Source organism: Agelaius tricolor, unplaced genomic scaffold, assembly GCF_023055355.1.
Source record: "Agelaius tricolor isolate 1412-34295 unplaced genomic scaffold, bAgeTri1.0.p SCAF_57, whole genome shotgun sequence".
NCBI lineage: Eukaryota > Metazoa > Chordata > Aves > Passeriformes > Icteridae > Agelaius > Agelaius tricolor.
In genome coordinates this window covers 1,636,880-1,651,022 of record NW_027269317.1, presented here as the reverse complement: position 1 = coordinate 1,651,022, position 14,143 = coordinate 1,636,880, and the positions used below count along the sequence as shown (strand labels likewise).

At 54.7% G+C, this 14,143-nt stretch overlaps 1 protein-coding gene across 1 annotated transcript in view; it reads left to right on the top strand.

Moving 5' to 3' along the window:
- Positions 1 to 8,735, top strand: part of LOC139604965 (class II histocompatibility antigen, B-L beta chain-like) — a 35,454-nt gene extending 26,719 nt beyond the window's left edge. Inside the window, exons 1-5 of the mRNA XM_071456315.1 lie at positions 6,245 to 6,403; positions 6,841 to 7,110; positions 7,493 to 7,777; positions 8,350 to 8,456; positions 8,557 to 8,735. Of these exons, the coding sequence (XP_071312416.1) occupies positions 6,319 to 6,403; positions 6,841 to 7,110; positions 7,493 to 7,777; positions 8,350 to 8,456; positions 8,557 to 8,565 (756 nt within the window). The 5' untranslated portion in view covers positions 6,245 to 6,318 and the 3' untranslated portion in view covers positions 8,566 to 8,735. Of the gene's footprint in view, positions 6,404 to 6,840; positions 7,111 to 7,492; positions 7,778 to 8,349; positions 8,457 to 8,556 lie in introns of the transcript that reaches the window.
- Positions 8,736 to 14,143: the final 5,408 nt, after the last annotated feature.

The window sequence follows — 14,143 nt, the reverse complement described above, 5'->3', positions numbered from 1 at the left end:
AACACGGAGCGAGTCTTTGTGGAGCGACGGAGCCGAGCTGTGCCAAACTGCCTTGGGATGGGACACCAGAGCTCAGCAAGGGCCATTCCCACAGCCCATTGCTCTGCCAGCTGGGGGCTGCTTACAGGACACATGGCCAGAGACATTTGGCCCTGCAAGCTCTGCAGAAATGGTCCCTCAGCTGTCAGCCTCAAAGCTCTAACAACATTCTCTGCACCTACAGTCTTCTCAAATGGCCTCAACACGCTCATTATTATTATTCAAACCCATTTTGCAAGCAGGAGGTAATTCTGGTTCTATCAAAACAGAGCAAAACAGCCAGGAACCCCTTAGCAATTCTATGGGATTTGGTCATGATTTCAGATCCAGCTGCTCTGTTTGGGATTGCACAGCAAAGCAGACACGCACACCCATTGCTCAGGTGATCCCTGTCACAGGCTGTCACTGACACCAGACCCAAACACAACTGCAGGCTTTAGGAGAGAGCTTTGCTCTGGACATCCATCTCCTCATTTCTCTCCCTCTCTCTCTGTGAACAGCTGAAGTGGGACTAAAACCCCAAACTGAGCCCAAGCAGGATCTCTCCCTAATTAGGCCTTGAGGTACCCTTTGAAAATGAAAGGCAGGATGGAAATAATAGTGTTATATTTTAGCTAATAAGAGCTAAATAATGTTCCTGTCTGAGGCTGGGATGAAGATCAATTGGGCCTCAGTCTCCAGCAGCTGATGCATTCACACTTTTAGATATGAAGGCCAAGCCAGCGTGTCCTGCTCTGACAGACACCGCTGCCCTCCTTGCATTCCTTTGGCGCTTCAGAAGGACCAAGTCTGTCCCAGCTGTGCTCTGCAGGCTGACACTGCTCTGCCTTCAGAGGAGCAGCCTGGGCAGGAAAGCTCTGCTGGCCCCCAAAGCTGCAGCCACAGCTCCCAGCAGAGGGGAAAGCCCTGGAGAGCTGCCAGACGTGCTGGGCGTGTTGGCACTGACCTCTCCTCCAGTGGCCCTGTCGAGTCCTTTATAAACGGTTCCAAAAGCCCTGGAGACAAAACAGCAGAGAAGAAAGAAGCAGCGCTTTAGGCCCTGGCAGGGAAAGCCAGCCCAGACAGGAGATCTCTGCTGCCTGCAGCGTTCACAAACACCTGGGTGCATCGACCCTTCCAACAACAGCACAGCAGCCACCAGCCCTCTGCCATGCAAGGTGTGCAGGAGAAAACTGAGACCCAACACCAAGGAATTGGGCTGGAGCAAATCCCAATGTCCACCCTGAATTGCTTTAGTTGAAAACCTGAGGTGAGAAATGGGTGTCTAAAGAACTGGCAAAGAATGCATTTCATCCTTTTCCATTTCCTGCCTAAGACCTGCAGGTTCCACAAGGGCCCTGCCGTCAGGCAGGTGATGCATTTTCCCCCAGAGTGCATCAGCTCTGTGTCTGTTACTGAATGGATGGGGTCTGCTACCTGTGCTAGAATAGAGCACTTATTAGTTCATCTCTGGTTTCTGTTTCTAAACCATTAGGTTGATAATCCTGACCAGTGGATATTTTTTGAAGGAAAATATTTGAAAGAAATCTTGTTGAGAACTGTTTTCTGACAGTCACCAGATGGTGAGTTGCTCTTTTAGGCAATCCAGTTCCAGGGACAGAAGATCTTCCAGGTCCTGCTCCTTGCTGCAGGCAGGGCACTGCCAGCCTCAGGGGCCTTTGACGGCGCCTTCTGACCACAGTTATCAATTCTGATCAGGACTGAGAGACAGCAGGATGGTAGCCCAGAGTCTGAAGGTGTTTGGAGCTCTCCTGACTTCTCACTTGATCCTGCACCAGCACAACACCCGGCCCTGCTTGTGCAGCAGCAGCTGCCGTGCACTTACCCTTGGCCAATCTGCTCCACTTCCAGGTATTTCTCGGCAGTCTCCGCCTCGCTCATGGTGTTCCCTAAAAGAAACCACGTGGAAGACGCTCCCTCCCAGAGTGAGACCCTGCCTTGCAGCAGAGCCAGAAGCAGCCCCACTCCCTGGGGCCGTGAGCCCCTTGGTGTCAGCCGGGGAAGGACAATAAATGGCTCGGTGACATTCAGCTGCAGAGCAACACTGGGTGCAGCTGATGCCCAGATACACACACAGCACCTGCTCGGGCACCCAGGAACAGAGCAGACGTACTCAGCTGCATCAGGCACCACTCCCCTCTCCCCTCTGGCTGCAGGGCTGTGCTGCTGTCAGAATGTTCAGCCCAGGATCCCACAGCGGAGGGAGGTTCATTGTCCTCTTCCCAAGCAGAGGGAGCTTCTGCATCCTCTTCCCAAAATGCTGCAGCTTCTCCATCCTCTTCCCAAAACGCTGCAGGGTCGCCATCGTCTTTCCAAGCCAGGGGATGTTCGCTGTCCACTTCCCATGCTGGGAGATGTTCACTCTCCTCTTCCCAAGCCACAGGATGTCCTCCATCCTCATCCCACACCGGGAGATGTCCTCCATCCTCATCCCACTCCGTGGGAGCTTGGCCACTCTGGTCCCACACCAGGGGACATCCACCGTCCTCGTCCCAGGCCGGGAGATGTCCCCTGTCCTTGTCCCACCCCGCGGGAGCCTCGCCGTTGCATTCCCACCCCGCGGGATGTTCGCCCTCGTCTCCCAGAGCAGCGGGAAGTTCACTGTCATCTCCCGGCACTGAGGGAAGTTCACCATCGTCCCCCAGAGCAGCGGGAAGCTCACTGCTGTCTTCCTCCTCTTGGGCCTCCTCTTTGGAAGCAGAGGGAGCCCCAGAAGTGCTGGTGCTGCTTTTGTGCCCTGTGGACAGACGGCAGCGTGAGGGACGGGAAGTTCTATCTCAGTTATCACCTTATTTATCCTCAGCTGCACATCCAGCTGCACTATGCAGAAATGGGGTTTGGAGCTGTTCCAACTAACAATGGGCTAAAGTCGACATTGCCACTTATTGTTGGGAATTCGATATTCCACCATGGCTAAAGCCAGCAAGCAATCCTCTGCCTGCAAAACCAGACCTGCAGCTCTTCAAAATCTCTTCAGCAGAAAAGGAGAAAACTGCCAGGGATCCCTTTGCTGCTGCTGCTGCTGCTGCTGCAAAGACACTGACAGGAACTTTCCTTCAGCCTCCCAGGCTGGCACTTGGCTGCCACATGCTGAGCTCACAACTTGCTGCACAATTCCAAACACCAAAGGTGCCTTTCCCACTCACTAAAGGGGGAGCTGCTAGGAATCCAGACATGAGGTGCCCTGCAGTGGGAGAGGGAACATGAACCAGATGCTGTTAGGAGAAAAACTGCCAGTGGTGGGAAATGCCATGGAGCAAGGCAACCCCAAGAGAGCATTTTGCTTTCACTGCATCCCTCCAGGAGCCACAGTCCCTTCCCACAGCAAGCAAGAGAACAAGCACAAAATACTGGGCTGGGTCAGTTCTTGGCTGGAGCAGCAAAGGGAGGGAGTTCCAGGCTCTGCTGGCACAGACTCCCTGCTTGAGGGAACAGAACCCCCCAGGGCTCATTGCAGATGCTGTGCACGCCCCGCTGGCTGCAGACACCCCCTTTTTCAGCTGCAGCTGCTGGCAGGAGCTCTCCCAAAGCAATGGTGTCTTCATGGCCATTTGGTTCCAAAGTCAACTCAGCTCCAGAGGAAGAACAGAAAGCACACAGCAAGCCCAAAGCCACAGATGCTGCACCGAGGGAAAACCTCGACTTACGTGCCAAGTGGGTTAAAAAATACCCCGAATAAGCCACAGAGTACAGAGTGCAAACTGCAGCAGCCACGTGCTGGATCATTTTGGCTGCGCTGCACACGCCTGCAGCCTGTAGCCCTGCAAGCACAGAAGGACAGGGCTGGGCTGGCTGCTGAGAATGCCTCGGGCAGGAAGATCCTCCGGCAGCGAGCCCAGAGCCACTCTGGGCACTGAGGCCTCCGTGTCCCACAGCAACGGGAACACCACGGGGACGTGGCGCTGTTCCTGTGACATCCCAGCAGCAGCTCACGCAGAAACCGCCTGGAAGGTTCTCCTGTGTCACAAAGGAGCACAAAGAACCCTCCCAGGGCACAGCCATGGCCCAAAGGATGCAAGAGGAACTGAGAAAATGCAGCAAACAAGGACACTCCATAGCCCAGCCTGAACATTGAGGAGAACAAGGACAGGACCAAAGCAAAGGAAACGTGACCTTTAGTCACTGATAGTTCTGACTAAAAGCAGCAAGCCTTGTTCCATCTGGGATCTTTGTTCTGATTCTAAAAACAAGCAAGGGTCTCCACTCTAAATACACAGAAGGCAGGAACTGGGGAGGAGGTGGGATTAGGAAGGAGGAGGAGGAGGAGGGAGAGAGGAACAGGGGGAGCAGGAAGAGGAGGAGCAGGAGCAGGAACAGGAGGAACAGGAGGTTCCAGTGCCCCCTGTGGCCGCAGCCGCGGGACCATCGCCCCCACCTCGTCCTGCAGGTGAGCGGGGAGGGGGAGCTCATCCCAAATCTATCGGGGGGGGTCCCTGAGAGGGTTTTTTATTGGGGTGTGTGTGGAGCTTGCAGATTGTGGAATTGACCTCAAATATCATCTGGTGTCTCTGGGAGGTTTTGTTTTCTCTGTGTGTGTAGGTTTGGATCTTGCAGGAGCCCAAAGCTGAGCCCCTTGGGGGATCTTTGGGGGCCCACGTGGCCATTGCCCAGTATGGGCAGGGGAGGACATTGGTCCTGGGGACCCCCGGGAGAGCAGAGGAGGGGATCCCCTGGGACCCCCAGAGTGGGGAGAGCAGAGAGGGGCGATCCCAGAGCTGGGGGACCCCGGCAGACTGGAAAGGGGGGGAGCCTGGAGAGGAGGGACCCCTGGGACCCCTGGGATTTCAGAGTAGAGCATCAGGGGAGAAGGGCCCCCATGGACCCCCAAAAGGCCCTGGATCATCCCTGAGCAGGATGCCAGAGAATGGAGAACCCCTGGAACCATTGGACCCCCATGATCCCACGGAAAGAAAACCTCTGGAACCCCCAAAGTGGACAAATCAGTGATAGGGAACTCCTGGGAGAGTTTTTTCGGGCTGAATCTTGGTATGTGGAGATTTCCATGGACACGAGACTCCTGCTGAGTTCTAGAGATGGACCTGGCCAGGAGGAGCCTCTACTCCAAGGCATTCCCACCTTGGTTTCCCCAAACCAGGATCTGTCATTCCCAAGCTGTGGCCGGATGGAGGAGGAGGAAAAGGCCCAGAGATCCCTCACGAGGAGGGGCTGCAAACCCAGCCCAGGGAGGTGTGAGGAGGAAAGAGCCCCCCTGAGCCAGGAAGGCGGCCAGAGATCCAGCCAGAGCTCAGAGCTGGTGGAGAAGCCTCATGGCAGGGAGAAGCCCCACAAGTGCTTGGAATGTGGGAAGGGTTTCAGCTACAGCTCCACCCTGATGGAACACCTGAACATCCACCCTGGGGAGAGGCCCTGGGAGTGTGGGGAATGTGGGAAGGGCTTCAGTGGGACCTCCGACCTCAGCAAGCACCACAAGATCCACACTGGGGAATGGCCCTAGGAGTGCTTGGAATGTCAGAGGAGCTTCAGGTGGCATTCAGAGATCGTCACTCACCAGCACTTCCACACCAGGGAGAGGCCCTGCGAGTGTCCCGAGTGTGGGAAGAGCTTCGTGCGCTGCTGCAGCTCCATCGCCCATGGGAGGATCCGCGCTGGATGATCCCCAGTGACCCCCGTTGGGCAGAGCCCTGGTGACCCCTGTTCTGGCTGATCCGTGTTGGGATGGGGGGAAGGCGTTGGAGAGATTTCTTTCCCTTCTCCTTGTGCTGCTGTGATTTGGTTGGCAATAAATTCCCTCCGTGTGCCCAGGCCGAGTCTGTTGTGCCCGTGCGGGATTTGCTGAGGGATCTCTCCCGGTCCTTGTCCCCAGCCAGGAACCCTCGGTTCCATTTTCTGTCCCTGTGCGGCTGCGGGGGCAGGGACAGAGCGGCTCTGGGGGTGCCTGGCATCGGGCCAGCGTCACCGCTCGCCACGGGCACCGCTGAGATCCCGCGCACCTGGGCACGCATTGCTGGTCTCACCTGAGCTCCCACCTGCCCAGCGCCCCAGGGTTCCCCTTCCCCAAAAAACCCCCAGCCCGGGGCTGCAGCGGCCCGGAAAGGCCTCAGCCAATGGCAGCGCAGGCAGGAGGCGTTGCAGCCAATGAGATCTCGGGGCGTTGTATTGCGTCATCGGTTGCCGGGCAGAGCCCGTGGCCGATCGCTGCCCAAAAGTGGCGGCAGCCAATGAGAGCGCGCGGCGCTGCCGAGCCCGCCCTGCTCCGGACTGGTGCTCCCAGCGCAGCGCGGCTGCTTTGGGGCTGCTGCTCCCTGCCCGGCCCCGGCCATGGGGCGAGGGGCGGCAGCTGGGGCCCTACTGGTGGCACTGGTGGTGCTGGGAGCCCCCCCGGCTGCGGGCGCGGAGCTCTCGGGTGAGCGGGGGGCGGGAGGCGCTGGGACAGGGTGGGAGAAGGGGGAAAAGGGGGCGAAGGGGGGACCCCCCAAAGGGAGAGCGGGAGGGGCTGAGGGGTGGGGGGAGGGGAGGGAGGAGTGAGAGAGGGGGAAAAGGAGATGGGGGGACCCCAAAACTGAGCGGGAGGGGGTCGGGGATTGGGGAATTTTGGGGAAAATGCGGCAATGGGACCCCAAAAGTGATTTGGGAGCGGTCGGAGGTGGTAGGGGAGAGCATGTGGAAGGGGAAGTGGGCGAAGGGCGGCAAAGAGGAAGCGGCAGCGCGGGCAGGAGGGTCCCGTGTCGGCCGTGGGGCACAGGGGGTGCGGAGTGGGGATCCGGGGTGGGCCCCGGAGCTCTGGGGGTGCTGCTGGGGGGTGCTGGGGGGGCACCACTGAGCTGTGTCCTGCACTCACAGGGGTGTTCCAGGAGATGCATAAGGTCGAGTGTTACTTCATTAACGGCACGGAGAAGGTCAGGTTCGTGCAGAGGCTCATCTACAACCGGCTGCAGTACGCGATGTTCGACAGTGACGTGGGGCACTTTGTGGGGTTCACCCCCTCTGGGGACATGAATGCCAAGCGCTGGAACAGCGACCCGGCCTTACTGGAGTACAAACGGACTGCGGTGGACCGGTACTGCCGGCACAACTACCGGATTGATGCCCCATTCAGCGTGGAGCGCCGAGGTGAGCGCGGGGCAGAGCGTGTCCCCTCGGGCCCTGCCCTGCCAGTGACCATCCCAGTCAATCCCAGTCGCCACCAGTCCCTTCCAGTATATTCCCAGTCCCTCCCACTCCATTCCCAGTCCCCTTCGAGTCCATTCCCAGTCCCTCCCAGTCCATTCCAAATCCATTCCAGTCTATCCCACTCTCTCCCAGTCCCTCTCAGTCCATCCCAATCCCTCCAGTCCATTCCTAGTCCCTTCCAGTCCATTCCCGGTCTATTCCCAATCCCTCCCAGCCCATTCCCATTCCCTCCCAGTCCCTCCCCAGCCCAGCCCTCCCCTCTCTCTCCCAGTGCCCCCCAGCTGATCCCAGTGTGTCCCCGCTCTCTCTCTCTCTCTCCCAGTGCCCCCCAGCGTGTCCATCTCGCTGGTGCCCCCCTCGAGCTCCCAGCCCGGCCCCGGCCGCCTGCTCTGCTCCGTGATGGATTTCTACCCTGCTGCCATCCAGGTGAGGTGGTTCCAGGGCCAGCAGGAGCTCTCGGAGCACGTGGTGGCCACCGACGTGGTCCCCAACGGGGACTGGACCTACCAGCTGCTGGTGCTGCTGGAAACGCCGCCCCGGCGCGGGCTCACCTACAGCTGCCAGGTGGAGCACGTCAGCCTGGAGCAGCCCCTGAGCCGGCACTGGGGTACGGGGGAGCCCCTGGGGGCGCTGGCAGAACCACTGGGCTCTGCTGGGAGCCACTGGGAGGGAGCTGGAGAGAGCCGGGCTGGGACTGGGAGAGGCCCTGGGGACTGGGCAAGGGCTGGGAAGGGGTTTGGGGGATGCTGGGGAGGGTGGGATGGGGATGGGGGCTCCTGGTGGGCACTGGGAGGGAGTTTGGGGGCGCTGGGTGTGACTGGGAGGGATCGCAGTGAGCCCGGAGGGGCTGGAAGGAGATCGGCCATGGCAAAGCGGGACTCGCCATGAGCTCGGTTGTGCTGGGCACAGACTGGGAGGGCTCTGGCTGAGTCCTGCTGGGGCTGCCAAGGGACTGCGAGAGGCTTTGGGGCTCCTGGGCCGCTGGGGGCAACTGGGAGGGGGCTGTGGGATCCTCAGAGGGACGGGAGGGGCTTTGGTGGCTCCTGGCCAGGACCAAAAGGGATCGGGGGGAGGTTTCAGGGGCTCCTGGCTGGGCTGGGGGCCACAGGGAGGGCGCTGGGAGGGGCTGGGGGTGTCCGTGAGAGGTTTTGGGGGTGCTGAGCCCTGCGGACCCCCCAGAGATGCCGCCGGACGCCGCCCGCAGCAAGATGCTGACGGGCATCGGGGGCTTCGTCTTGGGCTTCGTCTTCCTGGCGCTGGGGCTCGGCTTCTACGTGCGCAAGAAGGTCAGGGCGGGTGCCGGGGGTGGCGTCCCGGCCGTGGCGGAGCGTGCGCGCTCCCGCCGGGGCCCCCAGCCCGGTGTCACCCCCTTTTCTCTGCCCACAGAGCTCCTGAGCCGCCGGCGGCCGCAGCCCCTCCCCGTGGGCTCGGGCCCGGCCGGGACCCCCCGCTCCGTCCCCGCTCCGCTGATTTTGGGGGGGTCCCGTGTCCCCCCCAGCCCCGCTGGCGCTCTGCCCCCGCCCAGTGCCTGCTCCCAGTGCTCCCAATAAAGCTTCCCAGTTGGCCCCGGGCCGTTTATTGGGGGGCGATGGGGAGGGGGTTGGGGGGGGGTGATGGGACGGATTTGGGCAAAGGGAGGGGGACAAAGGGTGGGGGCTGGGCCCGGGGGGGAGCGGGAGGAGGAGGAAGAGGAGGAGGAGGAAGAGCAGCAGCACCAGATCCCCACGGTTTCCCTGCCCCACCGCAGCTGCAGCCCCCCGGCCCTGTCAGCATCGCCCCCTCCCCACATCCCGCAGTGAGCGGGGAGAGGGAGCTCAGCCCTGGTTAAGAATCTCTAATTACTTTAAAATTACTAATACTATTTAATATTTATAACATTTTATTTTAATATATGAAAACATCTCTATAATTTACATTTATATAATTTTTAAAAAATTAATTGTACTTAATAATTCCCTTGACCCCTTGATAATAAAATTGTGTCTCTGCCACGATCCCTCCTCATGGACAGGTTTCCTGATGGGGGATCTTGTTGGATCGGTGGAAGAAATGCAGCACTCAATATGAGTGATCAGCAAGTCTCCAACTTTATTGATAGTTCACACATATTTATATTGGTGTTAATGAAGCTTATACATATTGGAAAGCTGAGCTCATTATTGGTTAATTACTTCTCGGTCAACTACGCCTACTTCTATATTCTTATGGTTATTTTGTTACTACTTCTACATTCTTGTGGTTATTCTGATGAAACTATCCTCATATTTTTGGCAAAAGATCCTCTCCCCCATCCTCATGTTGCAGCAAGGTTGCATCAGTGGTTGGACACTGACTGCTGACTCCTAGACTTGCTTTCTTCTATCTTAATCAGCGGTATCATGTCTACATGCCCTTTCTCAGCTGGCCAGCTGTCCACAAAGCTCTCCACATTTCCCCCGTTTTTCTGTTGAACAAGCATGGTCTGATTAAATGCAGCAGATACCATCTTTTGCACCATGTTCTGTAGCCATATGCAAAAACACGGCAAAATTAATACTACTAACAAAGCTATAATGCTCATATAATGCTGACTTTAACAATAGAGCGTAACCATGGTCCCAGGCCTAAAGATTTGAGCTATCCATCAATACCAAAGCCTGATTCTACCTGTAGGTTTCCAGTTAACCGCTCCAGTGTGGAGAGCTTTGTGGACAGCTGGCCAGCTGAGAAAGGTCACGTCGACATAATAGCGTTGGTTAAGTTAGAAGGAGGCAAGTCTAGGATTCAGCACTCAGTGTCCAACCACTGACAAGGACATTGTGCCCTTGGTGCAACAACTGGATAGAGGAGAGGAACTCTTGCCAAAAATATGAGGACATTTTCAGCAGAATAACCACAAGAATGTAGAAGTAGTAACAAAATAACCATAAGAATATAGAAGTAGGCATGGTTGACTGAGAAGTAATTAACCAATAATGAGCTCAGCTTTGCAATATGTATAAGCCACATTAACACCAATATAAATATGTGTGAACTATTAATAAAGTTGGAGACTTGCTGATCACGCATATTGAGTGCCGCATTTCTTCCACTGATCCAACAAATTCCTGGTTTTGTGTCACCAATGCAATCACCTGTAAAGCCTGAAAATATGAGCTCTCATTCAAGGGCTTCCAGGAACACTTAAACCTACAGCAATTCTCCTTCAGAAAACCACGGTAGCTATGTCTCCTATAGAAAGACCAGATAAACCTCTCAGGAACCAGAATGACCCTTTTGTTCCCCTTTATGACTTGCTGAGAAAAAGAATAACATGGGATTGGACTTCTTTTCAGGAGGAAACATTGCAATTACTGATTTTTGAAGTGACAGCACACCAAGCACTGGACCCTGTCCATCTCACAGATCCCTTTCAGGTGGAATACGGATTTGCCTCCTCACAGCTTTCCGTTCATATACGGCAGCGGGGTCCTGAGGGTCCGACAAAGCCTGTTGGTTTTTATTCCCGTGGTTTCAGAGATACTGAAAAAAGGTACACTGCCTGGGAAGGGGGGTTGTTTGTGGTTGGCTTGGGAAAAGGTAAATGTAAATGATCACAAATTGATAATTGATGCACTCGGTGCTACACAAAACAACGTTTCTTTGGCTCTCAGCTGTATCCAGGCACAATTGTGGATGCAGTCAGTTGCTGCCTCAGTGATAAGAGAAGGTGAAGAAGGAACTTTTCCCACTGAAATTTGGAAAATAATTTGGGACAGTGCCACTGACTTTGAAAGAGAATTCCAATCCTGGTGGAACCTGGTGAATTTTACCTATGACCCCATTTCAAATACAGCCACAGCTTTTGTGTTAACCATACACAGTGCCTCAGAGCATTTGATTTTCCCTGTTATAGCATTAGAACTGAATTACAGCAGAGCTGTTCTCTATCCCATAGAGAATGGGCCCGTCAAATTGGTGAGAAATGGCAAACTGTTAATTTGGAATCTTGTATTGTCCGAGAACAACAAGGGCTCATCTGTGAAATCAATGCAATCACAGCTCATTACATTCATTTAGACACAGAGCAAAATATCTGTCATTTTGAAATTTGTCCTAACGAGACTTCTGAAACAGTCCTTACATACATAGGCAATAGATGTGCATGCTTAGAACTGCTTGTGATTTTGTATTTTTAGAAAACGTGGTAGTAGATACTAAAAATCTTTCAAATTTCTGTGCTTGTAACTTTACCAAGATTGCAGGATGGGATTTCTCTTATGAAGCTCCAGTTACCTCTCACTACCCATTGCAATCCAACTACACACTGATTCACAAACTGATGTCTACTCCTATTGGGATGGATCTCACTTTGGTAAGACAACTGCTGCTCCATCGAGACTTAGTTGAAATCCTTGAGAAGATTGAGAAAAACGCACAGAAAGCCCTGGTGACTGTTCATCACAATGTGAGACAGATACCCCGTTTCATGGAATGGGTGGAGAAAGATGCCGAGCACAGGGGGTGGGATACTCTTTTAGGTGGTCTCCTACTGCCACGGGTGTCCTGAGCAGTCTGTGTCATCCCATTGTTATCCTTTTGATACCAATTCTGCTTGGTTTTATTTTATCAGCAGTCCCATTTGTTATGAATTGGAGCATGAAACAGCTGACAAGATTGACGTCTATAGTTAATGCACACAACTTGGCTGATGTCCTGTGCACTGTGGACATCCCCAAGGCTTTGACACAAGGCAATTATGAATGAAGCATATGTGTTTTGGAATAATCCTTAATTTCCATTTATGATTTTGTGGGAATTACTTTCGATTTTTAGTGAATTGTTTTAGAAAATCATTTTTTAAAGTTAATGCTTGTATTATGATTTGTTTATTGCTTTTGCTTTTGATAATTTGTGACTTGTTTTAAAAATTTGAAAATTGTTATAAAAGTAATATTGTTTTAATTAATCAACCATTTGTGAAAATTGTTATGATAATCAATATTAATTATGCTTGTTTATTGTTCCCCTTTTTCCCCTCCTTTTCCTATCCTTTCTTTTCCTTCCCTCTCTCTCTTTTTCCTCTCTTTCTGTTGTCCCTATTTTTCTGGGTTATACTACCAACGTACGGCGAGTTCTGCAGACCCATCAGTGACACTCCAGAGTTCTGCTGATGAAGATCCCTCAAGACAATCGTGAGTCCCGGGGCCGTGTGAGAGTCTGTCCGAATTTTCCCTCATCTGCCTCACGATCATCACTGGGGGACCACTGAAGAGAAGACCCCCCCTGTCTTAAATCTTTGGCTCCAAAGGAGAAAGTCATGTGCCTGAGACCTGAGAGCGTTGCCAAGCCATTGTTTGCACAGGTGTTGTTTGCTGTGTGCTACACTGAGCCCAATGAGAAGAAGAAGGGGGCACCGTGCCCTTTGTGCAACAACAGCCTTGGGAGCTGTCCCACCTCTCGGCGTGGCTGGACTTCTCCTGAGTTCTGGGTGGTCCCCCCACAGAAGACCCTCACCTGTTTTACAACCACCGTGACAGACAGACTGAGATGTAAGGAGCCTCTCCATCAAGGAGTGAGACATGAAAGCCCCATGTGAAAAGGCCCCTCTGCTCCTTCCAAGGACTGGCACTGAAACCCCCAGCCCAGGGCAGGTGTGTGGGGGAGGCAAGCTGACCAAAGCGAGATGTTTGCCTGCAGGTTGTGACCGCTGGACCAAGAACACAATGGCTCTCGTTTACTGCTGAGAACATGGACTACCTGTTACATCTATTCCTTATTGTATCTGTTTCCCCCCTCCCCGGCAATTTCCAGTGGAGTTATCATAATAAAAACCTCTGAGTTAGCGAGAGACTTCGAGATCTCCCCGACGTAACAGGCGGATCCTCAACTGGACTGGACCAAAGGACTTCCTCTCTACATTTGGTAGCTCTATCCCCCTCTTTCTCTCTCTCTCTCTCTCTCTTTTGTCTCTCTCTTCCTCTATCTTTTTCTCTCCCTTAATCCCTCTCTCGCATTTTGCTGGGGACATTCAATAAAGGTGCATTTGTTTCGATTATCATTGCAAACCCCCTTGTACCGTGTCGGTTCTTTTTGCACCCTGAGATCAAATCCACGAACCATCACGAAACCCGTCCATGAGGACGGATCGTGACACCCCCCGAGGACCCCTCCCCAAATTCCCCCCCAAAGCCCCCACAGCACCCCCAGACCCCGCTAAAACCCCCTCAAGTTCCCCCCAGACCCTTCCCAAATCCCCCCTAAACGTCCTCAAGACCCCTCCCCAAATTCCCCTCACGATCCCTCCAGGACCCCTCACCTGTTCCTGCGCTTCCTCAGCAGCTCCCGGAGCACCCCCCGTCCTCTCCCAGCGCCTCCCCCGCTCTCTCCAGCGCCTCCCGCAGGACCCGCCCGAGCCCGGGGCGGCTCCCGGGGGTCCCTGAGGGGGTCCCGGGGGGCGGTGGGGGGGAGGGGGCGCCCGCTCCATGCCCGGCCCCGGGATCAGGGGTCACCGCTTCGGGTTCCGCTCTGATTGGCTGGAGCGGCGCGGGGAGGGCGGGAGTTGCTGAGGGGAGGCGCGCAGTGATTGGTTGGATCGAGAAAAGAGAGGCGGGCATTGCTGCGGGGAGACCTGTGGTGATTCGTTGGTTCGGCGTGTGAGAGGCGGGCGTGTATGAGGGGAGGTCCGTGGTGATTGGTTGGTTTGGGGCGGGGTGCGCCGTGATTCGCTAATTTGGAAGATGAAGCGCGGTGATCTGATGGTTTGGAGCGGGGCGCGCCGCTATTGGCTGGGAAAACTCCGGGATTTTTAAGGAAACATTCCCGGTGTTTTGGGGAAAAAATCTCGAATTTTTAAGGAAAAATTCCCGTTTTTTTCAGGAGACGCATTCCCGGATTTTTTGACACCACATGACCCCAAATAACCCAAATAACCCCAAAACACTCGAAATAAACCCCAAAATAACCCCAAAAAACCCAAACAAACCCCAAAAAACCCCAAAAAACCCAAATAATA